Raw genomic sequence first — 26,800 nt, 5'->3', positions numbered from 1 at the left:
CAGCCCAAAATTCTCTTCCTTTGCTTGCAGGCATTTCTGTTCCATTGCCCATGCCCATTTCCACGATACATCCAGCTAGACCATCCCAGCCATCTCTGGTCTAATGCAGGTGCCAGCAGGCAGGGATGCATCTTCCCAGGAATTTGGCTAGCTCTCTCTTCCATGAGCCTTAAATATTTTGGAGACAAAATCCTTGCCAGTTTGTAAAGATGATGCCTCATGTTCCCCAGCATCAGATCTCTGAGATCCATCTGGGCTTGGCATCATCCCCTTGGACATTTTGGGGCTGGGAAAGGAGTTGCTGTTTCAAGTTAAACAATAGCAGTCAGGCTGGCCTTGCTCCCTGCTGTATGGAATTGAACTCCTGAGTATCTCCCTGCCTAGAACAGGTGAAAAACTTGCTACAGAAAGCATCTCTTGAACTGGCTTTTTGACAGGTTCATGCACTGCTGTGGGCATCACACCTGCACCGACGGGCTTTGGGGACTAGACTGGAGTTTGAGTTCATCACTGGGGTGCCTGGAGAGCTGTGAGCAAGAACACAGCCCAGTAACAAAATCCTTAGTTTGCAATAAACCAATCCTTTCCCTTTTCATTGAAGAGCTATGGCCATGGTAGCTGCTCCACGCCTCAGAAGACCCATCTCAGATGAATGGTTTTGCACTGTCTTCACTGTGCACCATGACCTGCCCAATTAATCACTTCACCAACAAACTGAACAAAGTATGTCTACTAAATAGCTCATTTTCCTTCAGCAGCTTGGGCACTTGGGCAGTTTTACAGAGAAAAATGTGCCGGTAAAGGCCAAAAAAGGTGGAAGAGAAAAAGCCATTCCTTAATGACTCAAATATTTGCTGAAGCAAGGCAGCACCCTTGCCTGTGGCCTCCAAACCAGCCAAGCATGCACAAGATGTGGATCCCATTCAAGTTTTTAAAGCTGTGTGATGAGCCCTGCGCTCCCACCACACTCCACAGGTGGAGGGTCAGGCTGCCAACCACAGCCCATATCAGCAGTCACAGAATGGTTTGGGCTGGAAGGGACCTTAGAGACCATTAGTTCCCATCTCCTTCCATGGGCAGGGATGCCACTCACTAGATAGGCTGCTGGTCGATATCAGCAGGGTACAAGGAGTGTCTTACAAACAGGAACACATCACTGGAGTATTTTGGATTTCACAGCTTGCTTTTGCTCCCATGAATAGCAGATCTAGCAGTTTGTTTCCCTGCCTGTTAAACCAGCTCCTGGTGCAAGAAGCTGTTCCTCTGAGCATCCTGTCTCGCAGCAGGACTCCCTCTGCGGGCTTCGCTCCAAGTCTGCAAAACAAGACTTAAATCTCCACCAGAAAGGTGGCTACTTTGAATTACAGAAACTTTCAGGCATGGGGAACTTTGTGAACATCCTCTTGCTTGGGCTTGCCCTCCCAGCTGTTACAAATGTCTCCAGCTGTATTTCCCAAGAGCTGGCTAAGATTTGGCAATGGAAATGCAATGAAAGTTCAAAAATGTGCTACTCACAGGCAGAGTGGCTGCATCATCCGGGCTGGACCAGCCCTGCATCCCCACAGAGCTGCATCCCTGGGATGAGTTTGCTCTGTGTGACCATGCTCACTAGACCGACACGAGGTACACAGAAAACACTGCTTTATTGACTGCATTAGCCAACACATTGAGGAATGCAACGGGGTTTCTTTTCATAAGCAATGGGCCATGGTCCCAATGTGTATTAAAGCATACACTGTATCTAAACAGGATGAAAATAATGGCAGACAGAGCTATTCCAAGGCAACACAAATAGCATGCATAATACAGTCTCACACAGAACGAGTTTGATAACATTATATTGCTTTAAGGATTAACTAACATGGAAAATGTACAAAAAGGAGAAATAGGTTTTTGCATTAATGAAAAATACATTTTTTCTCTACAAAGGAATTTCTAATACAAGAAAATAAATATTGCAACATAAGCCAAAAATAATTTAAAATTGCTCTTTTTAATATATTTTCAATATTTCTCTTTTGTATTAACAAATGGCACATCACGTTCTTTGAAACAAAGAAAACAGAAGGGTTTCTCCTCCTGCGACATTCATTTCGTTTCCTGTAACTGATGTGAAGTGGGTTGTTTTGAATGTGGAATGGTGAAAACTGCAGGGGATTTCCTTAAAGAACAACCAAGCCTCATGCCCTGCCCTGTAGCAGCATCTTCCTGCAGCCTGCATCCATCCTGGCTCCATTCTGCATCCAACTTTGGGGCGAGCTCCATGGGACAGCAGGCATCCTAACCCCATAAAATAGGTGCAAGTGAAAAAAAAATAAAAGAAAAGAAAAGAAAAAAGAAAAAAATCAAAAGGTAGGTGTGGGGAAATGGGAGTGTGGAATGGGAGCTGTCCTGGGGAAACTCCCTCAACCATCAGGGTTGGGGCTGGTGTGGGGCTGTGCTCCATCAGGGAATGATGCTTTCTGCATCCTCATCTCAACAGCGGCTGCTTCTCCAAGGAAACAGGTGCTCTTTCAGTGCAAATGTCAATTCCTGCAGTTTATACATCTGAAAAGATAACATTTCTGTACTAAAATAAACCTTTTTTTCTTCTCTTTCTATTCATTTCAAAATACATTTACATTAACATCAAAAATATTTCCCTTGTGCATTTTCTCTCCAGAACACCAGACTCCCCTGCTCAGAGGATGCTCCAGGCAGGGGATGCTCTGGGGTGGTTGCAGCCATCCTGCCATGGTCCAGCCTTGCTCAACCCCAAAGCTCACCAGAGCCCTTTTCCTCCTCTCTATTCCTGCCATCCCATTCTTCTCCCTGCGCCCCACCAGCTCGCTTAGCTTTTCCCCCATCTCCTGATGGCAAGACATGATGCCTGATGTTTTGGGAGTGTTTCAAACTGTGCTATTGCCCAATGTTGGAGGTGCCAGGTTGGTTGTTCTTTAAAGTTACCCTGTTTTTGCTTTCCTGTACTGAGAAGACAAGTAGTGCAGAAGCTGATGAATGGAACTGTGTACAGTGAAATTTGTGGATTGCTTTTTTTTTAACCATAATTGAGTGAAGCACACGGAAGCAAGATTCATTAAAAGGCAGCATATTGATTATTGTTATGACTCGTATACTAGGATACTGGAGCTAAAGCTAGCAAGCCTGATAAGATAAACTAAGTCCTATTTACTGTATTTAACATTATCTGAACATACTGAGCCTTAATTAATGAGCAGATTTTCATTTCCAACCTCAATGGATTATGCTAATTTATAACAAAGGTAGTTCCTGTTTTGTTGGTATTTTGCTGTTTTTTGTTTTCTTTTTTTTTAACACTAATAACTTGTGTCACATTTTTCCCATCTGAGGAAGATTCCTTCCCAGGCACGGTCAGTCTCAGCCAGGTGAGTGTTGGGCTTAGGCAGGGCTGGGCATCCCACCCGAAGCCCCCACCGGTCGCCGTGTCTGGGATCAGCTGGGCTGTCATCGCTGATCTTTGCTGCAATTTTATCAATAATAAGGACTTTGGAAGGCTGATAAAGATGATGATCTACTCTAAAACATCAATCGAAATAGTCTCAGAGTTTCAAAAAGAAAGCTCACAGTGAAATGAGCAAAAAGCATCGGAAACCAAAATGGCAGGATGCGGTCTCGGAGCAGCAGCATCCCTCGGAGCAAGCTTGGAACCTAACGCCGCAGCAGTGTGGTATGAGTGTGTCTTTAGTCCTTGGTTGCTAAATAACTTCCAATTTTTTTTCATAATGACAAGTTTCCGGTTTCTGGCTGTGCTGCTTGACTGTCAAAATATTTCTTTGGCATCCACAAAATTCTTTGACTGATTGGTTTGACAATTGCAAGGTTTTTTTGTTTAGTGATGGGTTTAACCGGTTGCAGAAGTGTCCCAGGTTTAGGTTGGTTTTGTTTTTTTTTTTTTTTTTAGTTTTTTTAAAACATTTTTTATTTTTAAAAAACAACAACAACAAAAGTTTCAGTGAATTCCTTTTTTTTTTTGTTCCCTGAGCTCACACTGGGGTCACTCCAATAAAACACGTAGCATGACTTAACTGTGACCTTTGAAGCCAAAACCGAAGTAATGGTGCAATTAAGTGCAAACATGGAAATTCGCCTGACTTATAGGTAACATGGGCTTTTAAACAACATTTAAGGCTTATTGGGGACATTTTATGCATTAAATTATTGTAATATTTATAATGTCAGCTTCTGTGAATCACCCCTCCACAACGAGTCAACAGCTTGTAACCAGGATTTAAGGTAAAAAAAAAAAAACAAAAAAACAAAAAAAAAACCAAAACAAAGGATGGAGAGGAATAAATTCACCGTTTCCATTGTAGCATTTAGAAGGAAAACATAATGGTGGTGGCAAGGGTTGCCATTTCCCCTCAGTGACGGCACATTTGGCCCTGGGGCCATGGTTTTGGTTTGTAAGGGGGATTTCAAATGTGCTGCCCTGGCATGGTGAGACCACAGCAGCACTGGAGAGAAGCATGGGCAAAAAAATTGCTCAACCTCCCATGTTACACCAACCCTGACTCCCCATGGTGGTTTTAAAGGACGCTTTCCTCCTCCATCCTGCCCCACATTTCCATTTTCCACTTGCTGATCCATTCACCTGAGTAAATCACTTCAGTGTTTCTAAGAACCTCAGTGGGGGCATGGACCGGGAGGACTTCTGTGTCCTGGCCCCTGGACGGATCCCAACCAGATGGAAAGGTGAGGGGAAAAATAATGACCAAGAGGTTTTTTCCCTAAAAATAGAAATGTAACATTGCTCTCTTCCACCCCAAGCGTTTTCCTCCAACAAGCTTTTTGTGCTTTAGTCATTATTTATTTTAGAATCGCTTATTTCGCCTCCTTCTCTCCACACACACAAGTGGGAATTCACCCTCCCACAGCTGGCCACTGCCGGACCCTCTACTCGCTCCCTGCTCTGAGGGCAACCGTCCCAGGCAGAAATCTGCCCCTCATTAAATAATGCCCATTAATTGAACTGTCATCCCTGCAGAAAGCACGGGTACCGGCACCCTCCACCCTCTCAGCACCCTCGACATGGGTCCTGGCGGGTGCCGGCTCACGTTCCCAGGAAGTGGGGTCTGGCAGGGAGCTGGGGAGGGACCACTGCTGTCACAGTCGTCGATGTCGGTGAAGCTGAAGCTGTATCTCAGGCGTATTGAGAAGAGAAAGACAACAGTGCCGAATTTCCAACTATATACACATATTAAAAACCCCCCTCGCCGTGATACCAGGCAGAAATTGGACATGGCAGTTGGAACTGGGTTGAGGCCTCATCAAGCCGGCGTGGTTAGAGTTAGGATGCCAGGATGCTCATCCTGACGATGTCCTCGCTGGCCGCGTCCAGCTGGCCCCGCTGCGCCCGGCTGCCGCGGGACTCCCCGTCCGAGTCGCTCATCTCAGCGTCGGAGAAGTATCCGTCCGTGTCGGCGTCGAAGCGACGCAAGGGAGCTCCGCCAGCGCCGTCAGCCTTGGGGGGCTGCGAGCGCCGCGTCCCCCGGCTCTCCTTTGGTAATTTGAACCGCACGATGGTTTTGGGGCTACCTATGGAGTCAGGCACTTTGGCCGCGGGGCTGGGCTCCGTCTGAGCGCAGCGCGGCGTCTCCTCCTCCTCCTCCTCCTCCTCCTCCTTGTTGACGCAGCCCCGTGTCCCAGCAGGGGGATGAGGCTCGCTGGCTTTCTGGAGAGAGCCCTTCCTGGCCACCTTTTTGGCCTCACCTGTCCCTTTGCGGTCGGTAGGAAGCTTTGCTGCCCCTTTTTCCGACTTGCTTGGTCTGGAATCCAGAGCGAAGGGCTTGGCGGGATCATCCGACAAGTTGCTGGCATTGTTAGTCCAGGGCTCTGAGCCCTCCAGGTGGCCCCCACCCACTGCAGAGGGGCTGCTCCTCGGCAGCTTTTTCTTAGTGTTCGTTCTCGTTCTGCTTTTCACTTTCTTTGTGGTCTCACTCTGCCTGAATGGGGACCTGAGGGAATGGTCCATCATGAAGCTCAGCAAGGTCTCCTCATCCTGGAGGAGCTCCTCAGAGAGGCCAGGGGTGCTGTCCTCATGGTGGGCGTTGTTGAGTGACCACTCGCTCATCGCCATGTTCTCCGCAGTGATCTGCACTGACTGTGCCAACCAGCTGTTGAAGAAAGTCCCATCAATGGGGAAGGAGGTTGACAACCCTGGGAAAAACAAGAGTGGAAGACTGCCTCAGAAACCAAGAACAGCTAAGTTGCCCTCTATCACCATCACCCACGCCACCAAAACTCCCTGGCACTGGAGAAACACTCGAAAGATCAGCTATAGCGCACCACACCAGACAGAGAGCAGGGTTTACTCCAGCACTAGTGCTGAACTTGGGGTTCACTGAGGTCACAGCACAACAACCTGAGCAGTCCTTCACATCCAACTCTCCCTAAACCTCCCTGAATCCACACCAAGCTTCTTCCTTCAGCGAAGATGACAAGCAGTGACACATCCCAGCTAAGGTGGAAACATTCTCATGCAAAGGCAGAACACAAATAATTCAAGTGTAAGTTAAAAAATATGGTGACAGAGCAAGACTTGTGCCCAGACAGGGGATGACAGGTTCTCCAGGAAGCAGCTGCTGCAAGGCCACCACCAGAGCCAGGCAGTGTGGTGATGGGACCACTCCACTGCTACTTCTGCAGGTCTGAGAACATCTCAGAAGGCATGGAAACTGAGGAAGAGGAGCAGAGATGAAGGCTGGAATGGAAAAAGCTGAAAAAATTCCTTATAATGATCTCTGGGAACAAGAGTGAGCACTGTGGGCTGGGCTAATTGGGTCCAATTAGCAATGGTAAGGTGCACACCTACACAGGCACAGGCAGTTTTAATCTTTGAAACAAAAACCCATGGGTTCAACATTTGAGTTGGTTTTATGGGTGGAGGAAAAAAATGAGGTCTAATTCTGGATTTCAGAAAGAGATTTCCTTTGAAACAGTCAGTCTAGCAACAGAGGGAAAGAGCAGTGGCCCGGGTGGGGTGACTCATGCTCACAATGATTGCTGGTAGCAGTGTTAGCCTTACATCACTCTCACCTGTGAGCAGCAACACAGGCTGTGACCCTGCACCTCCTGCAACTCACCACAGCCTTTTTGGAGAAGACAGCACCCCACCCTGACACCAGCCCAAGGCAGAGAAGGTGAAGCAGGAGCAAGGATGAACTTTTGGCATTGCGTGGTGCCCCAATACCAAAAAGCCCAAGTTCTGTGGGCAAGGGCACTGCCCAGCTCACCTTCCCCAGCCCTGCTCTGATGACAGCAGCCCCAAGGGATGCTTCAAACCCTTCACAAAATGCAGAAGGCAACAAGACCTTGGTGAAGCTTTGGGTCAAGTTGCCTGGTTTCCCACACTTGTAGCCATGCAGCTTTCCTCTGAGATTCTCCAGCCTCCATTGTTTGCTGGAATTTGCCCCAGTAAATCCAAAACATCTTTAGCCAAGGACAGAGCAGAGACAGAATGAGTGCAAAAGACCCATTTCCAAAGGTCCACCAGCTCTGAGATGACCAGAAAGAAGTATAGTCAGGTGAGCAATGTGCAAAGCAGAGCAAGGCAGGGTGGTCCAGACCACCAGACCTCCCACAGAAATGCTCTGTACCCCCTGGAGGGTTTTACAGCATCTCCAGACTGCCTGAGAGTCTCACAGGACCAGTGCTCCCCTGTGCCCTGGCAGCTAGGCATACATGAACTCATCACCTTCTGCCTCTGCTGGTGGAGGTGGCAGCACCAGAGGAAGTCAAGCAACAACCCAATTCCATGTAAAAACCATAAGCAGTTGTCAAGGACCTTGTCCAAAACAACCTTTTCTGTTCTGTTTCTTTCTCTTCCCCCAGCCCTGCCTGCTGCTGTAGGCGATGGGGACCTGCTGGAGGTGGCTGAAGCATCTGTAGGGCCAGGCTCCTCACCCCCTGAGCAAATTCAAGAGATGGATGTGCTTTATGCCTGACTCTTGGATGTTCCTGCACCACTGGCACAACCAGCATGGCCATATATGCCATGGATGGTACATGAACCCTCACAGCCCACGTACTGTACTCACCATCACTGCACAGCACAGAAGGCACAGGGGATCAGCCCTACCATGGGGTGGGTAAGTCTGATTTTATCACCTGAAAGTGAAATCCCGCTCCAGCAGCACACCACAGGTTTTGTAACACATTCTCCCAATCCTGGAGCTACAGAGGGGAATTTTAAATCCCCTGCCCTGCCAGTGAGCATGTTTCTGACCCAGTCTCTCTGGTATGACCTGGATAATTCAGGCAGATTCTCACAAAGGAGAGAAGGAAAGTGTAACTCCACCATGTTACATGCAGGAGGGATCAGGGGCTGGGGCTCTTAACCCTGCTCCCCAAAACAGGGAGCCTCCAGCATCGCGGGTCAACTCTGCGCCATAAAATCAGACTTACCCAGTTGTCCCAAAACAGTTTCGCTGACCGATTTCCTTTTCTCTGTCTTCTCAGGACTATTTTTTCTACCATCTCTTCCTTTCCTTCTTGGGTCACTTTTCTTACCCTTTGTCTTCTTCCCAGTTTGTTCTGGCATTTTTTAGAAAAAAAGGAAAACGCCATGTGAGACGAGGCATCAGGGATGCTGTGGTGAGCAAGTTCCCCTGGGGCACACCCCTGCAGTGGAGACCTGGAGCAAACCTGCAAACAACTCCCAAGCCAAAGGGAGAACAAGGGCCACTCTTTGGCCAGCTGTAGGCTAAGGTCTCTACACGTTAAGAAAATCTTAATCCTGTAGGTTATAAAAAAAGGAGATTTTAGCCTTGGAGAGGAGTGGCCACAGGAGCAGTCCCACTGAAGGCAGGTGGCTTGCTGGAGATTCTACAACCACAGACCTGGACTTTGGGGTGAGGACTCACTAGGGAGTAACCCCAGATCCTGCTCAGACACCTTGCAGGAGCCATGGCGACCTATAAACCTGGCACTGTGTCACCCATCACCAACAAGAGCATCTCCAGAAGGGATTCAGCTGCACAGCCAGACTGGCAGAGCAATGGTACCAACAGTTTTAAAGCCAACCTTGATTTGACCTTTTGACAAAACTGTGCAGGAGTGAAAAAAACCCAAAGTGATACAGGTACATGAAGTAGGAAAGACGATCAGGAGTGCCAATGGAAAGGTAGGGATCTAACTCAGCTATAAAGACATTCAGCTAAAAATTAGCATTTCCTAAATGGCTTTGAACTTCTACTGGATTTATTCCTCTTGGGTAAACAGGACAAATACCCTATAAAAGTACAAGTTGTATTGCCAAGTAAAATACTTTCAGCAGTTTTTACTTACTCTGTTAGGCCATTCTTCCCCAGAAGTCCATGCTAAAACTTCTGTTAATTTTCAGAGAGGGAAAGGATATTGCCCTTAAACCAAAATGTGGGTGGCTCATGGAAATGGAGGCAAGACAGGCAGTTTTTCAGAGTCTGGCCCATAGGCTAAACAATGATCTTAAGAAGAAATCAGTTTATTGTGTCAGCCAGCAGCAAATCCTCAGCAGAGAGGCCATGGGGTGGATGGGTCAGAGGGAATAACCTCAGCTCTCCCCTTGCAGCAGCAGTGGAAATGTACTGGGTGAGCAGGGGAGAGAATTTTCATTGCACCTGCCTGAGTCTGAATTAACAGAGGATTTACAGTCCTGGAGTTGCCAGCCAGGAACCCCTCCTGACCAAAGGACTTACAGAAAGAAAGAAATGCAAAAGCAAATTTGGTATTTGCTACGTTCCTGCCAAGTAATGGGAGAAAGGCAGACACATTTTTCACTTCGCTTACAAAATCAAAATCTAACTTTGTTTAGACAGCACAACGGGGCTAAAGAGAAACCCGAGCAGCACTTTTTGAAGAGGAACCTGTCAAAATAGTAGCCGTGTTTCAAAGCCAGACAGTGTTTACTTTCCACTCAGTGCAAGAAAAATACAGGGGAGAGAGGACGGTTCATTTTACACGGGAAGTTCTCACTGATTTTATTAAGAATCTCCTGCTTAAATGATCATTTGACAGCGGGAAAAATAAACCCCTCCTGTTCTGAGTTTTGTGTGGGAGCCAGTCCAAAAAAACCTTTGTGCCAAAACCATCTTTGGAACAACCCCAACAGATCTCAGTCGATGGCTACCGTAAGAGCAGCTAAAAACTGCCCTCATCCTGATGAAATAATGGAGACTTCTTCCTTTCTCCTAGGAACCCCAGGTATGGAGAGCATCCTGGTCAGGAGCTGTGGGGGAGGATGCTAATGGAACCAGCCCCACTTCCAAACCAGTAAGTGCTTTGTAATGCTGGAAAAGGCAGCAGTGAGTTATCCAAAGCTTTGGTTCCACTGGATGCTGAGTATCTGCAGCTCCTGGTGTGGTCTTGGCAAGGGAACTGCTCCCGAGTTCAGGACACTCTACAGACTGATGCTGAAAGGCACTCGGGGCCCTAATGTCCCTCTGACATGGGAAGGACCCAGATGCCCAAACCACCTGGAGATCCCAGGGCCAAATTCCTGGAGCTGGGCTGTTTCCCTGGCAGCAGGGACTCATGGGAGCTGGGTCCCAGAAGAAGCAGTCAGTCCCTGCTCAGGCTCAACCAATAAGTCCATCCTGGGAGAGACAAGCAGCTCAGCTTGGTCGGTTCAGAGTGGAGAAGTGCAAATGCCAGCCAAGCAGGGTAGGAGAGAAGAGCATCTGCATCACAAGGTCTGAAGTGATCCCTGCACACCAATCCCCACCCAAGCCAACCTCCCACTGTGGGCTTGTCTCTGATCACTCACCTTTAGGCAGAACAAATATCATGGGCACAGCAGTCATGCTTTTCTCAAGTACTCTCATGACATTTTTGGGAAGGGCAATCGCACAGCACTGACACTGGGCAGGGCAGACAACCCCTAAACACCATCAGCAGAGCCTCAACATCAGCTCCCCATCATTGGCTGGCATCTGCACCCCTCTAGTGAGGCTCCCAGCTCACCCACTCCAGCTCTCCCTGGGAGGAACTGCCAGCTCCCATCCCACTGCTGCATCAGAGAGAGGGTTGGACATGTACCCCCAAGGCATTTTGGGGAACACAGGTCCCCAAGGGCATTTCCAGCTATCTAACACCTTGTCTGCAAGAGAGGAGAGCTTAAAAACCCATCCTGGCAAACTACCCTGTGTCTGTCTCCTTCTGAGAGCTGGGAATGCTGGGCTGGGTTTGCCCAGCATCCTGAAGTCCCCTGTGATGCCTCCAAACCCCACAGAAGCTGGCAGTGACAGCACATGGCAGGTGGTGCTGCTGGCTGGGGCGGTGAGGCGGGGGTCCAGCTCAGGAATAACGTGCACATTGGTGCCAGGGAATGGGTGTGCAATGTGGGGTCCCCAGTCGGTGGAAACACCATCTGTGTGTGCTCAGGCTGCTGAGCTGTACCTCTGGTCCAGTACAGACAAGTGGGGCAACACAGAGTATGACAGGGACTGGGATTTACAGGACCCACATCACCCCAGAGCACACCCTGGGGCCCCAGCCCTCCTGTGCCCCATCACTGCCTGGCCTTGGCTATGGAGAGGAATTTGCATGGGCCTGAGTCACAGGCATCTCAGCATACACATTCCTGAGCCTCCAAAACTTCAGTCAAAGGAGACTTTTGTCAAGGAAAGCTCAGCCCAGACAGTTCCTGAAGAAACCCCAACCATGTGATGGCTTCAAACACAACTCCAAAGCCACAAACACAACAACCGTCGGAAGCATCTGCCAAAGCACCAGATGCTGCTGCTGGAAAAACTGTTCTGCAGCCACGGGGTCTGGCCTGCCCTGCCACAAGGCAAAGGAGTAGAAGGAGGAGGGAGCAGGAGCTGTGGGCTCCGGCACTGCTTGTGCAAAAGGAAAAAAAAAGTAGGACAAAAGGAAACCAGCTTTATTTCAGCTCCTTAGTAAAAGTTGGCAGAGGCTTTGCAGTCAGCAGCATGATCTCCACTAAGGGGTATGTGAAGCAGGGAGCTGCAGCTGACCAGAGCTAAAGGAGCTGGTCTCCTGGAGCAACAGACTCCCCACCAGCAGCTTAACCCTTGATTCTTGACAGAATGCTCAAAGGCATCTGCAAAGAGCCTGAAGCAGGGCTTCCACCCTGTGCCAGGGAGCCAGCTGCAGAGCAGCCCCATGCCCAGGATGTGCCATCTCCTCCCAGGCAGTCCCAGCTCACAAAAGTCACCAAATACTGTCTCAGCATCCCCACCTAAGCAAATGCTTGGTCCTTCCAACTGATTTCTGGGAAGGGGAGGATCAAGAGGGATCTGTGAAAACAAAAAGCTCCAGCACTCCAGTCACCCAGAGTCTGGTTTTACTGAGTGTTTCTGAGTCAATATATGAACCATGCCAAAATAACATATATGGGGAGGGACAGCTCTGGCTTCCCTGGTGAGGGGAGCTGGGGCACACAATTTGGCTTCAGTGGCTAGCATCTGTGAGAACAAGTTTTGTGGTACTGACCTGGGTAAAGATCTTTCTCAATAATCTTCATCTGGAGATGGAAGATCTGCTCCTGCAGTTTACAAATGGTGTGTTTCATTTTCTCCCGTCTTGTCACCATGTAACAGAGATTTCTAACCTACAGAAACACAAGAAATGGTGTCTGTTGTAGGCAGGGTCAAAGCAGGTCCCCTCAAGCTGTGCTGCTGCTCCTGCTGCCTAGGGAAACCCCCACTCCCTGGGATTCCATCCTTTTCACCTCACCATCATCTGTGCTGCACTCCTACCACGGCCCTTTGGGTGAGCCAGGGCTAGCAGTGAGGGCTTTTGATCCAAACTGTGTGGTACCAATGGGAAAAACCATGCAGTGAGTAATCCCAAGCCCAAACACCTCTGTCCTGGCTCCAACAGCCAGGACCCCACGGAGGGCAGGAAGGCTGGGAAAGGAAGATGCTGTAGAAGGAGCACTGTAACACAGTCGTGCAAAGGGCCAGCACCAACCATCTGAGCATTTTGCTGAGTCCTTGACCCAGCAGCTGCATCATGCACATGTTCTGTTCACACCTGACATGGCCACCTGCACAAAAAAAAAAGCCAAATTCGATGAAGCACCTTGGTGCCCTGAGTCAATGCACCATACACAATGAGTATGAGTTCTCATACACAAATTGCACCTTTTGCAGGGAGGGATAAACCCTCTTCCCACAGGCCAGTGAAGGGAAGGGACTGAGCTGGGATGGGGATGTCAGAGCCTCACAGAACTGCCCTAAAGCAGATACCAGGAAAAGCATAGAAAATACAGCAAAAATACCCTGGTCATGCTGACCCAGGTCAGCAGCTGGAGCAGCTCCCTACCTCAAATCTGGCCCCTCCATATGGTTATTCACACTTGCTCCACAGCTACCTGCAAATCACTGGTGCATTTTGTCCCAGTTCAAGAACTTTCATTAACCATGGCAGTGGGGCTGGAAGAAGATGATGTTTTAAAGTCCCTTCTAACCCAACCCATTCTATGATTAGCTGAAGCTCTAAACACAAACAGCACAGCAAAAAATATAACTGCTCACATGAGCCAGTGCAGCAGCAGCAGCTAAACCCTGCTGCTGACAAACACCCCCAGTAGCACAAGATGACAGAGCTATTGCTGGTAACTCCTGGCACCTGATGAGTTTCAGTGCCATGCTTTTGCCAGCCCCACGTAAGGGTGGCTGGAGAGCCAGGCTCTGGCACTGCTGCCACAATGGCCATCAAGGCTTTTGGAGCAAGCAGAGGCTTTCAGCTGCAGAGCATAAAATGCTAATGGCAGCTAACAGGATTTGACAGCATTTACTCAGCTTTTTGATGCGCTGAAAGAGCAAAGCTGACTGTAACAAGGTAAGAAGGAGGTGGCCTGAATAGGGGAACATGCACATGGGTATGTCCACACTCACATGTACCCCAATGTCTTTGATTCCTCCCCCTCCTCATGCTCACACCCTTCTCTGCAGAGAGTACTTCCAGGCTTGGGGGGCTGTCCCAGTGTGGCCAGGAGCCTCTGTGCCTCTCACAACAACACAGCAAGACAGGACATCATCCACGCTTACCTCGTGTCTGCCACCAAAGTCTGTGAGGGCAGCAGGACAACTGCAGTCAACCCCTAGTACTGCCTCACTTAAGGACAATTTGGGAATGTTTAGAAAAAAGGAGAAAAAGCTGCTCTTTTGTTGCTGTTGTTGAATCCCCTAGCTGCAAATACAGGGCAGGGAGTTATATAGTGTATTTTACTACGTTCTCTTTTTTCCTTTCTGGATTGGAGAAAACATCAAACTATTTCTTTATGAAGAAAACAACTGCTTCTGGCAACCTGACTCTTCAAGAGTTTGGCCATATCTCTTCTCTATGATTTGATATTCCTGGGAGAAAACATTACTTTAGCTTTGCTTAGAGATTGCTGGTATTTACCCACACTTACACAGCTCAACACCACCCAGAGCTGCTTCCCCAAGCCAAGTTTAGATGCTGGTGTGAAAGCCTGGAAACCACAGCTTTTTGTTAAAGCTAATTTAAACACAGAGCCCTTGGAAAAAGCTTTTTAAAAAAGGCAAAGAGGGTTAAAAATGGCCAAAAATAAAATGGAGGGACTGTATTAGGATTCCCAGGTAATAGCTTTAATTTGCTGACACTGTGAAGTACAGAAAAGTCAGGGATTAAGAAATTACAGAGAGAACCACCATCATTCTGGCTGTCCCCATGACATCTGCTCTCTGCTTCTGCCTCTCAAACTCCTGGACCCCTATACTATTATCAGCCTCAAAATCACTCCTGCCAGATTAATTGCTGAAATTGCTAAAATCCAACATGACCTCCTGTGGACACCCTCTGAAAGCCTTCAGAGCCCTTGAGGCTGCTCATTTCTGATCCCAATTTGATGTGATTCCTCACTATTTGCAAGTGAAACAGGGTGGCCATGACCTGCCAGATGCAGGATCAGATACCTGGGATGCTCTGCTCACAATTGGATTTAAACCCCTATCACCCATCTGAGCACTGGACTTTGATCTGGCTGGTGTTTATTGTTCCACTCTTGGAAGCAGAACAAACAAACAGCTCTTCCAGGGCCAGGCAGTGAAACCTGGCAGGGAGTTGCTAAGCAGAGGCTGAATGCTGATGGGCACAGCCCACAAAGCCTGGAGGCAATTCTGGAAAATGAGAAATCTGGTAAAACACGCAGTTTTGACACAAAGAAATCAAAGAGAAGCTGCCGTGAGCAAAGCATGGTACCCAGGGATGAACAGTGGTTCAGTGCAGCTGGAAAAGCCAAGCTGGAACAAAAGAAAGCAGCAGGAGGCTGGTTTAGATTTACAGTATAGAGCAGATGAGGGGAAAAAGTGAGTTGAACTTGTCACCCTCGGATCAGGCAGATGCAGCCTGTTGCTGGAGAACCACTAATGGTGGCACCAGCCCAGCACAACACAGAGATGGAAATGTGGTAAAGGCAGGAACAAAGTGGGAACAGACTGGCAGAGGGATGGCAATGATGACCACAGAAGGACAGAAAATAGACCAATAGGTTCAAATCCAGCTATTTCTACACAGAAGAAGGCTCTCAGGCTCCAGGAGCCACACGGGAGGTGGGTGCAGTAGGGGACCAGGGCAGGCTGGTCCAAAGCTGAACCCCCACCTGGACATGAACACAGTGCCCACCCACACTGCCCTTCTCCCCCTAGGTTCAGTTATGCTACAGACCCACAGCAGCTTGAAGAGAGGGTTCAGGGACATACAGGGGGAGCATCCCCACCACCTTCACCTCCCAGGGAACGGCATGTCACCTACAGCACCCTCAGCCCCTGCTCAGGAAACCACAGCATCACATCCACCAGGTCAGAACAATGCTATTTTCCTGCTTTCCTTCTTCCTTGCTCCTAGAGACTCCCTAAGCCATGGGTGGGTGGTCTAACAGGGACCAAGGCAAGGGCAGTGGATTCACCCCCCTGGAAGGAACAGGAGAGAGGGGACCAGGCAGGGCTTGGGTATTAGCAAAGGAGGAGAAGGAGCTTGGGCTGAGCGTGCCAAGCTCAGCATCCCTCCCTGCCTGTCCCTGTCCCTGTGCCACTGCTGCCGTGTGCTATGCCCATGTGCCACCCCAGCAGCAGCACTACTGCACCTGTCCCCTCTCTGCCATCTCACCCCAGGTTCTGTGTGTGCTTCTTCCTCTTGATGCTTCTCACCTTCACGGCTGCTGCTCCTCTCTGCCTCTGCCCCAGCCCTGCTCCTGCCCTCCGTGCAGCCATGACAGCCAAATCCACAGGCAGCTGCACGGTGTGGCAGCAGCCCAGCCCAGGGAGCTCTGGCACCACTTGGGCACTGGTGCTCCACCAATGCTCCCTCTCACCCAAAAAGCTGCTGTGGAGGCTGCATCCTCTGCTCTGGCTGGGAGGATTTAAGGATGCCCTGCACCACTGGGAGCTGCAGGTGCCTGCATCCTCCATCTGCATCCTCTGGCCTGGCTCTGCCTCCGCCAGCAGCTCCCTGAGGAGCTGACCCACTTTTGGCTGCAGCAGGGCAGGGGATGCCCAGTCCCACTGGCCCTGCTCTCACTCATCTTTGATGTTTAATATAAGTAAATAACAATGTGTTCCCAAGCCTTGCTGCTGCAAAGCATCTGAGGGGCAACACAGGATAATTCTGTGAAACTATTTAGGTAAAGTGGACATAACCTGCAGCATCATCCGCCTCCCATCCACCCAGCCCTGCCAAGGCACCTCTCCCTGCACACATTTGTTCTTTTGAACCCCTGGATGAGCCCAACACTAACTTATTCCATCAATGTCAGTGTTCTGGCAGTGATGATGTACACACACCGAGCACTGCTAAGTTTCTGAATGAAGATGAAAGAACAAAACTGTAAGGGGAGTCAAACTGAGTCAGGGAGAACAGGGCTTGTGCTGCCTGTGGGTGCCAGCAGCCCTGATGGGTACACCACTGAAGGAGAAGCTGTACTCACCCTCTCCAGGTCTTGCCTGAGGTGCATGAAGAGCTTTAAGCGTCGGTAGAGAACATCCTGCTCTTGCTGAGCCAAGTTGTCCACTTCATCCGTTTTTGGTGTCAGCAGCGGTTTGTTGGAGTTTGCTTTCCTCTTCAGCTTCCAGTACTGGTAGACAAAGTCCACCAGTGATTCACTTAAGTCAAGGTTCTCTGCCACCTCTGAAGGCTTCACGAGCTCATAGAAGTCCTCCTCCAGCTGCTGGAGCTTCTGCTTCCGCAGCGTGACCTTCTCCAAGTCCAGCTGGGCTTGGTCAGGCTCTGTCCGTGCCTCCTCGGGCAACTTGGTGGCCCCGGTGCTGTGCTCAAGGCAGAAGGACTTGAACTTCACTTCATCGTTGTCTGCAAGGATAGTCCGCATGTCGAGGTTGTGGTCAAAGGCGCAGGTGACGTGGAACGCGGTGACACAGGCGGGCATGGAGCACTGCGGGAGAAGGACAGGGCTCAGGGCCAGGCACCATCGCTGAGGGGACACCCACCAACACAGCAGGCAACATGGGCATACCACAAACCCAGGGAGGCCATCAGGTTGACACCTGCCATGACGTGATGGATGCTCCGCAACAGGAATTCCTGCTGGAGGAACACCTATATTGCCCCAGTCGCAGAGACCCAAGGGCCCAACACCACAAACACAAAGCAGAAGAACCCCAGAGTTCAAGAGGTGGCATTTTCCCACCTAACCTTCTTTAACCCACCTCTGTAATAGGCCCTGCTCATCTCTCACCTACCATAACCAGAAGCTTCCAATGGTTCTTCCAACAAGACACGTCCAAAGCCAAAGAACAGCACGTGCCAATGGGATGCTCAAGACTGTCAGTGGATTTCTCCTGATGGAGAAATGCTCACCTGTATTTCACCATCAAGCTACTCTCCCTCTGTCACCACATCTAAAGCCAATATGCCATTTTTGCTGGAAGCATACAGAAGGTTTACAGCAAGGTTTAGGAGTGAACATGGGATCCAAGAAGCAGCCAATGATCCTAAATGCCTTCCTCCTCAGGAAATTACACAGCCTCTAACTTGCACCATTTAAAAAAGAAAGAAAAATGCAACTGGAGCAAAACATCAAAAAATGAATGCTTTAGAACTTGTACATTGGTTACAATGTTGTCAAACATGCATCAGAACAATTTTTTTAATGATCTTCCGAACTTACCTCAGGCTTAAATTACTTTGGATCCCACAGGCAACAAATCTCAGCCTGGTGTCCTACAGAGGAACTCCCAATAGCCGGTACCCGTATCCATGTCAGCACCTTCTCCCCCTCCACTCATTAACTGTTTTTAATGGCTCAGAGTGTCAGGTAATTATTTCAAACATAAGCCATAAGAAATCAGTCTATTCCAGCTGCTAATGACCAGTTAAACTGCAATAATTAGACCTTTTAAGTGGGCTATTACTGTAGGCACTACTCTGGCATTAATACAAGAATTGTTCTTGTGGGGGATGAAGATGCACTTGTGGCCTGAAGGACCAGGTGGAGGCATGTGAAATTTCCTGAATGTTGATGACAAACCATTTAGTTTTACTGGGGCTCTGCTGCACCTTAATTCTCAAAAAGAAAAATATATTCTGGTAGTAGTTGAGGAACAGAAGTTTTACAGCTTTTTACCACCATCCCATCCATCAGCCCTGAATCCTGCTCAGGCACCCGGGGGCGAACTTTTGTCGTTGCTGCTTTTAGATATTTTCCTTTGACTTTTTTTATGAGTCTGCTGGTGCTCAAGAAGCTGCCAGGGCCAAGAAAAGCGTAGGCAAGCACTGTCCAAATCCTTCACTTCCAGAGTTCTTCAGGCCCTGCTCCAAAGCCTCAGAGAGCAGTGGGAAGAGCTGGATGTAGCTCTGGCTGTACCAGCATGGCTTTGGGCAGCAATGCTGGGCAGAAACTCCCACAGGCACCACGAGCAAGCTGATTATGAACTCTGACACCACCTTCATCCTGTTTAAAAATGGCCATTTGGTCCTAATTTCAGTCTGAAATTGCTCACGAAAATATCTGGAACTTGCAGAACTCAACTCCTTCTGCTATGCTGCTGGCACTCGCTTGGAGCCTGGCATTGTGAGGGAGCCACTGATGCTCCCTGTGCCAGCCCAGGGCACTCACCACCGCAGCGGGCAGAGGGTGCCTGCCCTGCCACCCTGGCCTTCTCCTGGGACAAGCCGTGTCACAGCCACACACGCAGCTGAAGCACCAGCTCCGTTCCCAAGTTTTTATTTTTGGCAATGAAGGAGGGACAGAGGGAGCCCAGCCTGACTTGCAGCTTCCAGATTTACTCGGGGCAGTCAGTGTATCACACGCTGGCTTTTAAAGCACACACAGTGCTGTCCCTTCCCTTCTGTTTCTGCCATCAGTGCTAAAAACAGCATTAACAACACGCCCATGTCTTCTGCCAGGACAGTGTCCTGCTAACAGGAATGACCATCACTCCACCTTAGGAATAAGGCAAATCCAGTGACACTCATCCTGGATCCCTCTACTCCAACAGATGGCAAGCAGCACTTGTCAGAAACTGTGCCCAAAATGCAAACAGAAAATAACTGGCAGTTCAGCTGACAGGGCAACAAACAAAGATACCTGGTCGGCTACAGCCACAGAGGGACGCTGGATAAACTAACAATAAAAACATATTGATCCATCCCAGAATGGCGCTGGAATGAAGCCACTTGTGGCAGGAGGGAGGGATCTGCCACACAGAATGAACCAGGCTCAAAAGACTGGAGCAGTCCCCGCTTCGTTATTGATTGTGCTTCATTATCTTACAGAACCTTTCATTCAAGCCCTTCAACACACTTTGCTTATCCAGGCAAATCCATTCCCAAATAAAATTCTGAGAGAGAGAGAGAGAGGGTAAAAACTGCCCCAGAGATTTAAAGTGGGCTCCTACTTAGTCCTAAAAATCATTCTTACTGGGAAGAAACAGAGAGATGATTTTAGTTGCCAAGGTCATTCAAACAGAAGTTTAGCAGCTTGCAGTGGTGCTCCGCTGCAGTTTGGGGCTGAGGGGAAGGAAGTGGCTCCTCCAACAGACCTGCGAGGGGAGCTCAGGAAGGAAAAATTAATTACCGGTGCTGAACACTGGCCAAGCCATCAGACACAACACTTCTGCATCCTTAAAAAACTACCATGTGAGTTTTCACGACCACAGATGGTCTGGAGCCTGGTAGAGCTTCTCAGCTAAAATTGGCAATTTCAGCCTCGCAGACTCCTCGGAGGATGCAGGACAGAGGATGGACGGGACTGGGGCAGCATGGGCAACACACTCTGCTCTTATCTCTGATGCCTTTTCAGGACTACAGGCAGAAGACAGCTTTGGGAACCACCAGTTATCCCACTGGATGAGGACCAGGGGCACTGCTTGCTTAATGGGAGGGGGCGGCAGTGGGCAGAGAAGTGATGATGAATGGGGGAGTGATGGAGGACATTTCCAAGGGCTTTTTCTCCAAAAAGCGACAACAAAAAGAAAGCTGGAAGATGATGACTTCTTTGGAGAAGCTTGCCAACAATCAACAGAGCTCTGGCATTCTGTGCTGCCTCTGTGAGCTCTTCCAGTCACTCTGACAAGCAAGGAGGAGGGAGCAGAGTCCCAAAAAAGCATGGTCAGGACTCAGGCTGCTCCAGAGTCTGGCTCCTGGCACTCTCTTTTCCATCTCAGAAATGCAAACAAGAAAATTCCTCCTGCGTTCTGAGGCTCTCTGGCATCTCCTGATGTCTGACCACAAGAACCACCATGAAGTAATGACTTCCCCTTAACAGGAGTCAGGCAAAGGGTGTCTCCAGAGCTGCATCCCTGCACAGCATCCAGTACTTCAGGCTCGGTCACGGTCACACCAAGTTACACTGGGCTCACAGCTCTGTACCAGAGAGCAGGGGTTGAATTACATGCAGCAGCAAGGCCAAAGGCATGGACAGAAGCAGGGAGCCCTTTCTAGGGCTTCTCTGAGTTTCTTTCCCTTTTGATGGTCAAATTTGGATGGGGGAAAAACACCTCCACACACAGAGGTCCCTACAAAGACTTCTCATGTTTGTCTCTGCAAATGTGGCTGAGGTGGGTGTTTTCTCAAGCTGCAGTGCTGCCTCTGAGATGGCCTGCTTGGATGACAGTCCTCTACTCCTCCAGCCTGCCTCCCAGATTTTGCTTTCACAAAACCCTCTTGGCCACTTGGAAAACTCCCTCCTGGAAGCAGCTTCCTTCTTTCTGCAGACCTGCCCACTGCAGCACCTGACTGCTGCTGCCAGGAACACACACCCAATGCTTTTGCAGAAAACAACATCCTCCTTTCAGAGCTGGGTCACAAACCCAGAATGCTGACAAGGGCAGATCCCACCTGTATAAACAAGCACTAGCAAAAATGTACTTCATAAAATACACTCCATAAAATATGCTCCACAAAATATGCTCCATAAACATAAGCTTTCAAAACAGAGCTCTGTATCATGGATGAGTACAGAGCGTATTTATTTACCTATGGGTGTTAATTTACCCCTTAAATAAAGGCACTGCCTGCTTTTTTGTCACTTCTCCCCCTTTTCCTTGAAGCAAGACCATCCCGCAGGCACACAGCAGGGTGGCCTCGGCAAATGCTCCAGTGGCAATCTCATGAAGACTTAAACCATCTGAGCACATGAGGCAGCAAGGCTCCTGTTCTGTCTCAGGTGACCTTTAATGCAGATCCATTCAGTACCCAGGATCTCACAGCTCCCATGTCATGATGGCACTAAGAGGATGAAGCCTGAGAGACACTGAATTCCTTTTGATGCTGCCAAGCCTGTTTGCTTCCTTCCCTGCCCCTCTGTTCTTTGAAAGCAGTTGCCATTCTGACACAGTATCTCCATCTGGCAGGGTGAATAAGCACCCAGAGCCATCAAAAAAAATGAGTCAATGCGACAGATTTAAAGAAGTATTGTGAGATTTCATTTCAAACTGTGGGGATTACTTTTAAATAGCTGCCTTTAAGGTATTAAACCCAAGACAACAGCACAAACACAGCTCAGCACTGCAGAGCTCCTATCCCTGCTCTCTTTCTGCCACCAGCCAGCAGCTCCTGGTCCATGGTCACTGCTGCAAACACTGACTTCCACCGTGCAGCTCCTGCTGAGGTACCAGAGCTGATCACTTGGGGTCAGGACATATCCCTAAATTTCTCTCAATTTTTCAAAGCTTAATGGCTATCCTCTGGGACCACCAAGACATCACACTGGCCAAGCACGTGGAAGAAGGGGGAATCATGGGGTTCAGCAGGGCTCCCCAAATGCCTTCACACCAAGAGTGCTGCATGATGGATGGGAGCTTCTGCTCTGCTCCCCAGGAATAGAGATCATGGTGTGGAAAGCTATGTCCCACTTTTGCAATAGAAAAGCCTGGAGAATCCCTCTTTCTATCTGAAAACAGAATGTCTGCCTCTCCTGTTGTGGGGAGGGCAGGCAATCAGGTATCTGCAGTGGTTTGTTTAGGTGTGGCACAACAGAAAATGTGGAAATGTAATACATGGTAAGTACTTTATTTTCCCAGCCAGCAGGTCAGTGAGGACTCTCCAACCCTGGTGCACCCTGACATCCCCACAACTGAAAGGCCGACCCCCTGAGGTTTGTGAAATACTTATGTTATGTATCCCATGAGCATCTCACTTTCCTGGCAGCCTCACAAAGCCCTTCTCCTGGAGGTTTCTGATCTAAATCAAGGTCACTTGCAGTCCCAGTAATTAGTGTCACTACAGCAACACCACTGTGTTATGCAAATAAAGTTAATCTAGATTTCTAGCACTCAGTGCATTAAATGATTGCAAACAACATCTGATGATGCCTGACAGGCTCTTGTCATTAGGTTTACTCAGAACAGAAATAAGAGTCATTCACACTATGTCCTTCAGCATCTCAAGACTCTCCAGTGGCTAATACAGGTAACAACCCCTGAGCTGAGTTTCTCCAGTGCCAAGTTACATACCTGAATGCATGTCCCAGTGCACTCCTTGCACAGGCTGCAGGACAAAGCCCATCTGCTTGCTGGGATATGTGAGATCTTCGTAATGGGTTCCATTTTTTCAGGACATCCAATGCTAACCTGGCCACAAGATAGAAGACAAGTTGTAAATATCGGCTATGGTCCCAAATCTCCTACAAGGGGGTGTCTGTGGCAGTCTGAATGAGGGATGGATTATATTTCTTATTCTTCAGGGTCAGTTGTAATTTGGAAAAAACCCAAACCCCCAAAAGCAGAAACAAATCTGGATGACAAAGAAGGAAAAATTTATGTTGCTTTTCCCTCTGCATGAATTCCTCATCTGAGGTGTATCAGATGGGCATATGAAATTAGCTTTACTCTGCTCAAAGATATGTCCCCCACCTCTGTGGCCTTGCAGCCCAGTTCTCTGCTCTCCCTTAACAGGGTGCTCCTTGGCTGCTAATTAAACACACGGCATGAAAACTGCCCGGCGCTGTGGCTCTGGCACAGCTTGATGAGCCAAACTGCATTTGTTATTTACACCACTAGTGAACACCCTGGGCCAAGAGCTGAAACCAGGACTGTGCCCACCCACGTGTCAGGAGGAGGCTGGAGAACGTCTTACTTCAGGTATCCATAAGGCACAGCTAACGTGGACCCATTTCGTCCCGCTCCGGGTGGGCTTCAGCGCTCCCCCCCTCTTGGGGCACAGCAGACACTTGGGCTGAACGCCGAGGGCGCAGGTCCGGCACAGCCAGCTCCCGATGGGGACCTTCAGGATGCCATAGCACGCCTGTGGAGACACGAGGGACAAGGGTTAATCCAGCAGCCCGGGATGAACACCCTCCCAGACCTCCTCTGTCACTCCCACCTTTCTCACTGCCGCTCCATCCCAATAAACAGCAGACTCAATGCGGCACAGACAGGGAGCTGAAGGTCTGCCTTACTACTTTCCCTGCTTTCACATGGATGCTCATGGTGGATCAGTGTGTCCTGGCTTTTAACTAAAAGCTAAGTATAAAAATGTGCTGTGCATCATGCCAAGCACCCGCCTGGCTCCAGGCTGGGGGTGGGCAGAGCCCCCACCACCAGCAGCTCTGCAGTGGTGCCCACTCATGTCCTGCCTGTTCCTGACCCATGATGACTGGGAAGAGTCAGAAATGCTGTGCAGAGAAATCTTCTGAGGTCACTGAGGGCTGAAAAGCCACAAGCCCACGATTGAGAAAGTTGACCACACTGGTTAGAGACCCAGCACAGCCCAAAGGGGAAGCAAAAATAAATACGGAAAGGCAAAAAGGGGAAGCCAATAGTCATGAATGTAAATGAGATGGGAGGAACCAAAAGGGATAATAAATCTTAAGGATGACACATCTAAAGGGGGCACAGACAAGTCTCCAGCCAAGAGAGTGATAACTGAAGGACTTGGGCTGCCCGTGGAGCTCCCTGACCTGCTGGGGTAACACAGGACACCGAGAAGCCAAACTGTTCCATAAATATTTCTCTTCTGTACTTGGGGAAGAGCCAAATGATAAACCATATCACATAATGATAAATACTTCCCACTTTCACCATGATTTACGACTGTATTAAACAGCTACTTCTAAAACTAGACAGTTTTTAACTGGCAGGTCCTGATAACTCACACTTAAAGGGTTTTCAGAGGTCAACACACTGCCTTGGGCACTAACACAGGGCTGTGTCCTTATTTAAAGAGAGGAGATGTAATTAATTCTACATCTGGCTGCTCTGCCATCCCTGCAGAAGGCAAGCAGCCAGTGCTGACAAGGACCCCCAGCACTGGTAGCTGCAAATTGAGCCCAGGCATTCATCAGCTCTACTTCTTGAAGTTTACCTCCAAAAAGAGCAACTTTTTCTCCTGCTGCTTCAGGTCATTGTCACTGCAAGTAACAGTGCTGTGGGTGGGGACAGGAACAGAGGGGGCACATGGAGATGTGTGAGCTTGGCAAAAGTACATCATCAGTCTCTACTGGCCCAGAAGACTACAACATGACTTTAGGTTGCCCCAAATCACAAACTGATTGTGGTTTCCAAGTGGAAAAAGCCACTTTGTGAACAGATTATTGAGATAACAAGGAATTAAGAGAGGCAATATTATTGCTGCGAGTCTACACGGTTCAAAGAGACTTAACTGTGTGTTTCACAGTGCCTCCAAAACTGATAGATAAATCATTTCTGTAACACAGTTTTATAAAATGTGATTTATTACCAGGCAGGAATCAGCCTGATATGTACTAGCAGCAGAATGAACTGGCAGACTCATCTCAAAATCTAGGGAAAAGCAGGAATTATGACCATCTCTAGCAGACTCTTGGATCTTGGTTATTTATTTCTAGTGATTTTAGACTAGCTGAAGTTGCAATTCTGCTCCTGAGAAGCAAATACAGGTCTTCCATCCCAGACAAGGAGCAGCTCTAGAAATAAGGTGCATTATCAGCTAAACACACTCTTCCAAGTCCAGCACCAGGCAGAAGGTGCTCCAGAAATATGAAGCCAGGGGAATGCTGAATAGGAGCAGCACAGCTATTTTTATTGCTGCATCTATTTGGGGTGCAACATCACTGAGAACGAGATGCAAAAAAACAGGGAAGATGCCAAGCCATAGACAAGCTTGGTGTGATCCATGGAACAGAGGGTGGGTTCAGCCCACAGCAGGGAAAGGGAATTCAGTGATGACAGGCCCATGGCATGGTGGCTGGAAACTGAAGGTGGATCATTCCCATGCTAAAGAGAAGTGTGATGTTGTCACTGTGAGAGCAATGAACTGTGATTTAGCAGCGGGGGGCATGGTTCCACCTCACTGACAATTTTTAAAAGGACAACTGCATGTGCTTTCTAAAAGCTTCACTTCATAGGAGTTAACTAATAGCAAGCCTCATGGCTTGTGTTATGCAGATGAAGTGAGTACAACGATATCACCTGGCACATAACCCACCACCATGTGTCTTGAGCCCCTTCCCAATGGGATGCAGGAGGACAAAGCATGGCTCTGGTGAAGCCCACGGCACCAGCACCCATATGCCTGCAGAAAAGTGTTATTGGACGTGGTGCTGGCAAAGGCATGGTACAGGTTAAATAAGCATGATGCCACCCTGCACTGTGGCTCTGGACTTCGTGGCTTAGGGTGGAAATCGGGGCAGAGATTAAATCACGGGCAGCTTATGGGCTGGCACAGGGCTTAGGGCTGGACTTTGCTTCCTGAAAACAACTGAAAATCCCTCTTTTCTTTCAACAGCCTTGAAATCCAGGCTGCTGTGTCCCCTTCTGCAGCACTGGGGCTGCTGCTTAAAGTGGAGCCCACACGGTTGCCACAGCTCCTCCTGAGGCCCTGCTGTGGCTCATGCCAGCTCACAGCCTGACATTGCCACTTGGGCCTGTTAAAAAAGAACCCAAGACAAAAAAATACCTCGAACCCAACCCTGAATCATTCTGGTATTTTGTGGAATCTGATTCACTGATGGAAACCATTCAAAACACCCACCATCCGCAACTATAGATATCTCCAGTGCCCTCCCACCTCCAGGAAGCACTGATGGAAAAGCTGCCCAAAAGATGAGCAAATGGCTCTCTTTAGAATGAAAAAAACCCAAAACTGTTCACACAGAGGGTGAAGCCCCGGTGCTGCTGCTGCCATCCCAGCACCACACAGCGCTTCCCCTTGAAGCACGAACAGTAGAACCTCCCTGGGTCCACGAGGGACCCAGGAGACCCTCACGTGGCTACCTTCCCCTTGTCAAGGTTTCCCCAAAAGCAGGAGGCCCACAGACTCCCCCCAGCAAGAGCTTGAAGCATTAGCATTCAATTCTAAAAATAAAATTATTTTCCTCCAGGCAGCAAAATAAAATGAAATCCCACGCTCACACAATGGGGAAGCTGGAACAGAAACC

The 26,800-nt window shown here is 48.9% G+C and overlaps 1 protein-coding gene across 1 annotated transcript in view; it reads right to left on the bottom strand.

Moving 5' to 3' along the window:
• Positions 1-1,624: 1,624 nt before the first annotated feature.
• The window catches only part of JADE2 (jade family PHD finger 2), a 69,433-nt gene continuing 44,257 nt past the window's right edge, over positions 1,625-26,800 (bottom strand). The window contains 6 exon segments of the mRNA XM_068205740.1: positions 1,625-6,177; positions 8,425-8,553; positions 12,454-12,571; positions 16,916-17,377; positions 22,899-23,015; positions 23,521-23,688. Coding sequence (XP_068061841.1) covers positions 5,309-6,177; positions 8,425-8,553; positions 12,454-12,571; positions 16,916-17,377; positions 22,899-23,015; positions 23,521-23,688 — 1,863 coding nt within the window. The 3' untranslated portion in view covers positions 1,625-5,308.

This window comes from Anomalospiza imberbis, chromosome 15 (assembly GCF_031753505.1).
Source record: "Anomalospiza imberbis isolate Cuckoo-Finch-1a 21T00152 chromosome 15, ASM3175350v1, whole genome shotgun sequence".
NCBI classification, from domain to species: domain Eukaryota; kingdom Metazoa; phylum Chordata; class Aves; order Passeriformes; family Viduidae; genus Anomalospiza; species Anomalospiza imberbis.
Note: the sequence above shows the minus strand (reverse complement) of the source record. Positions and strands in the feature narration are given on the sequence as shown.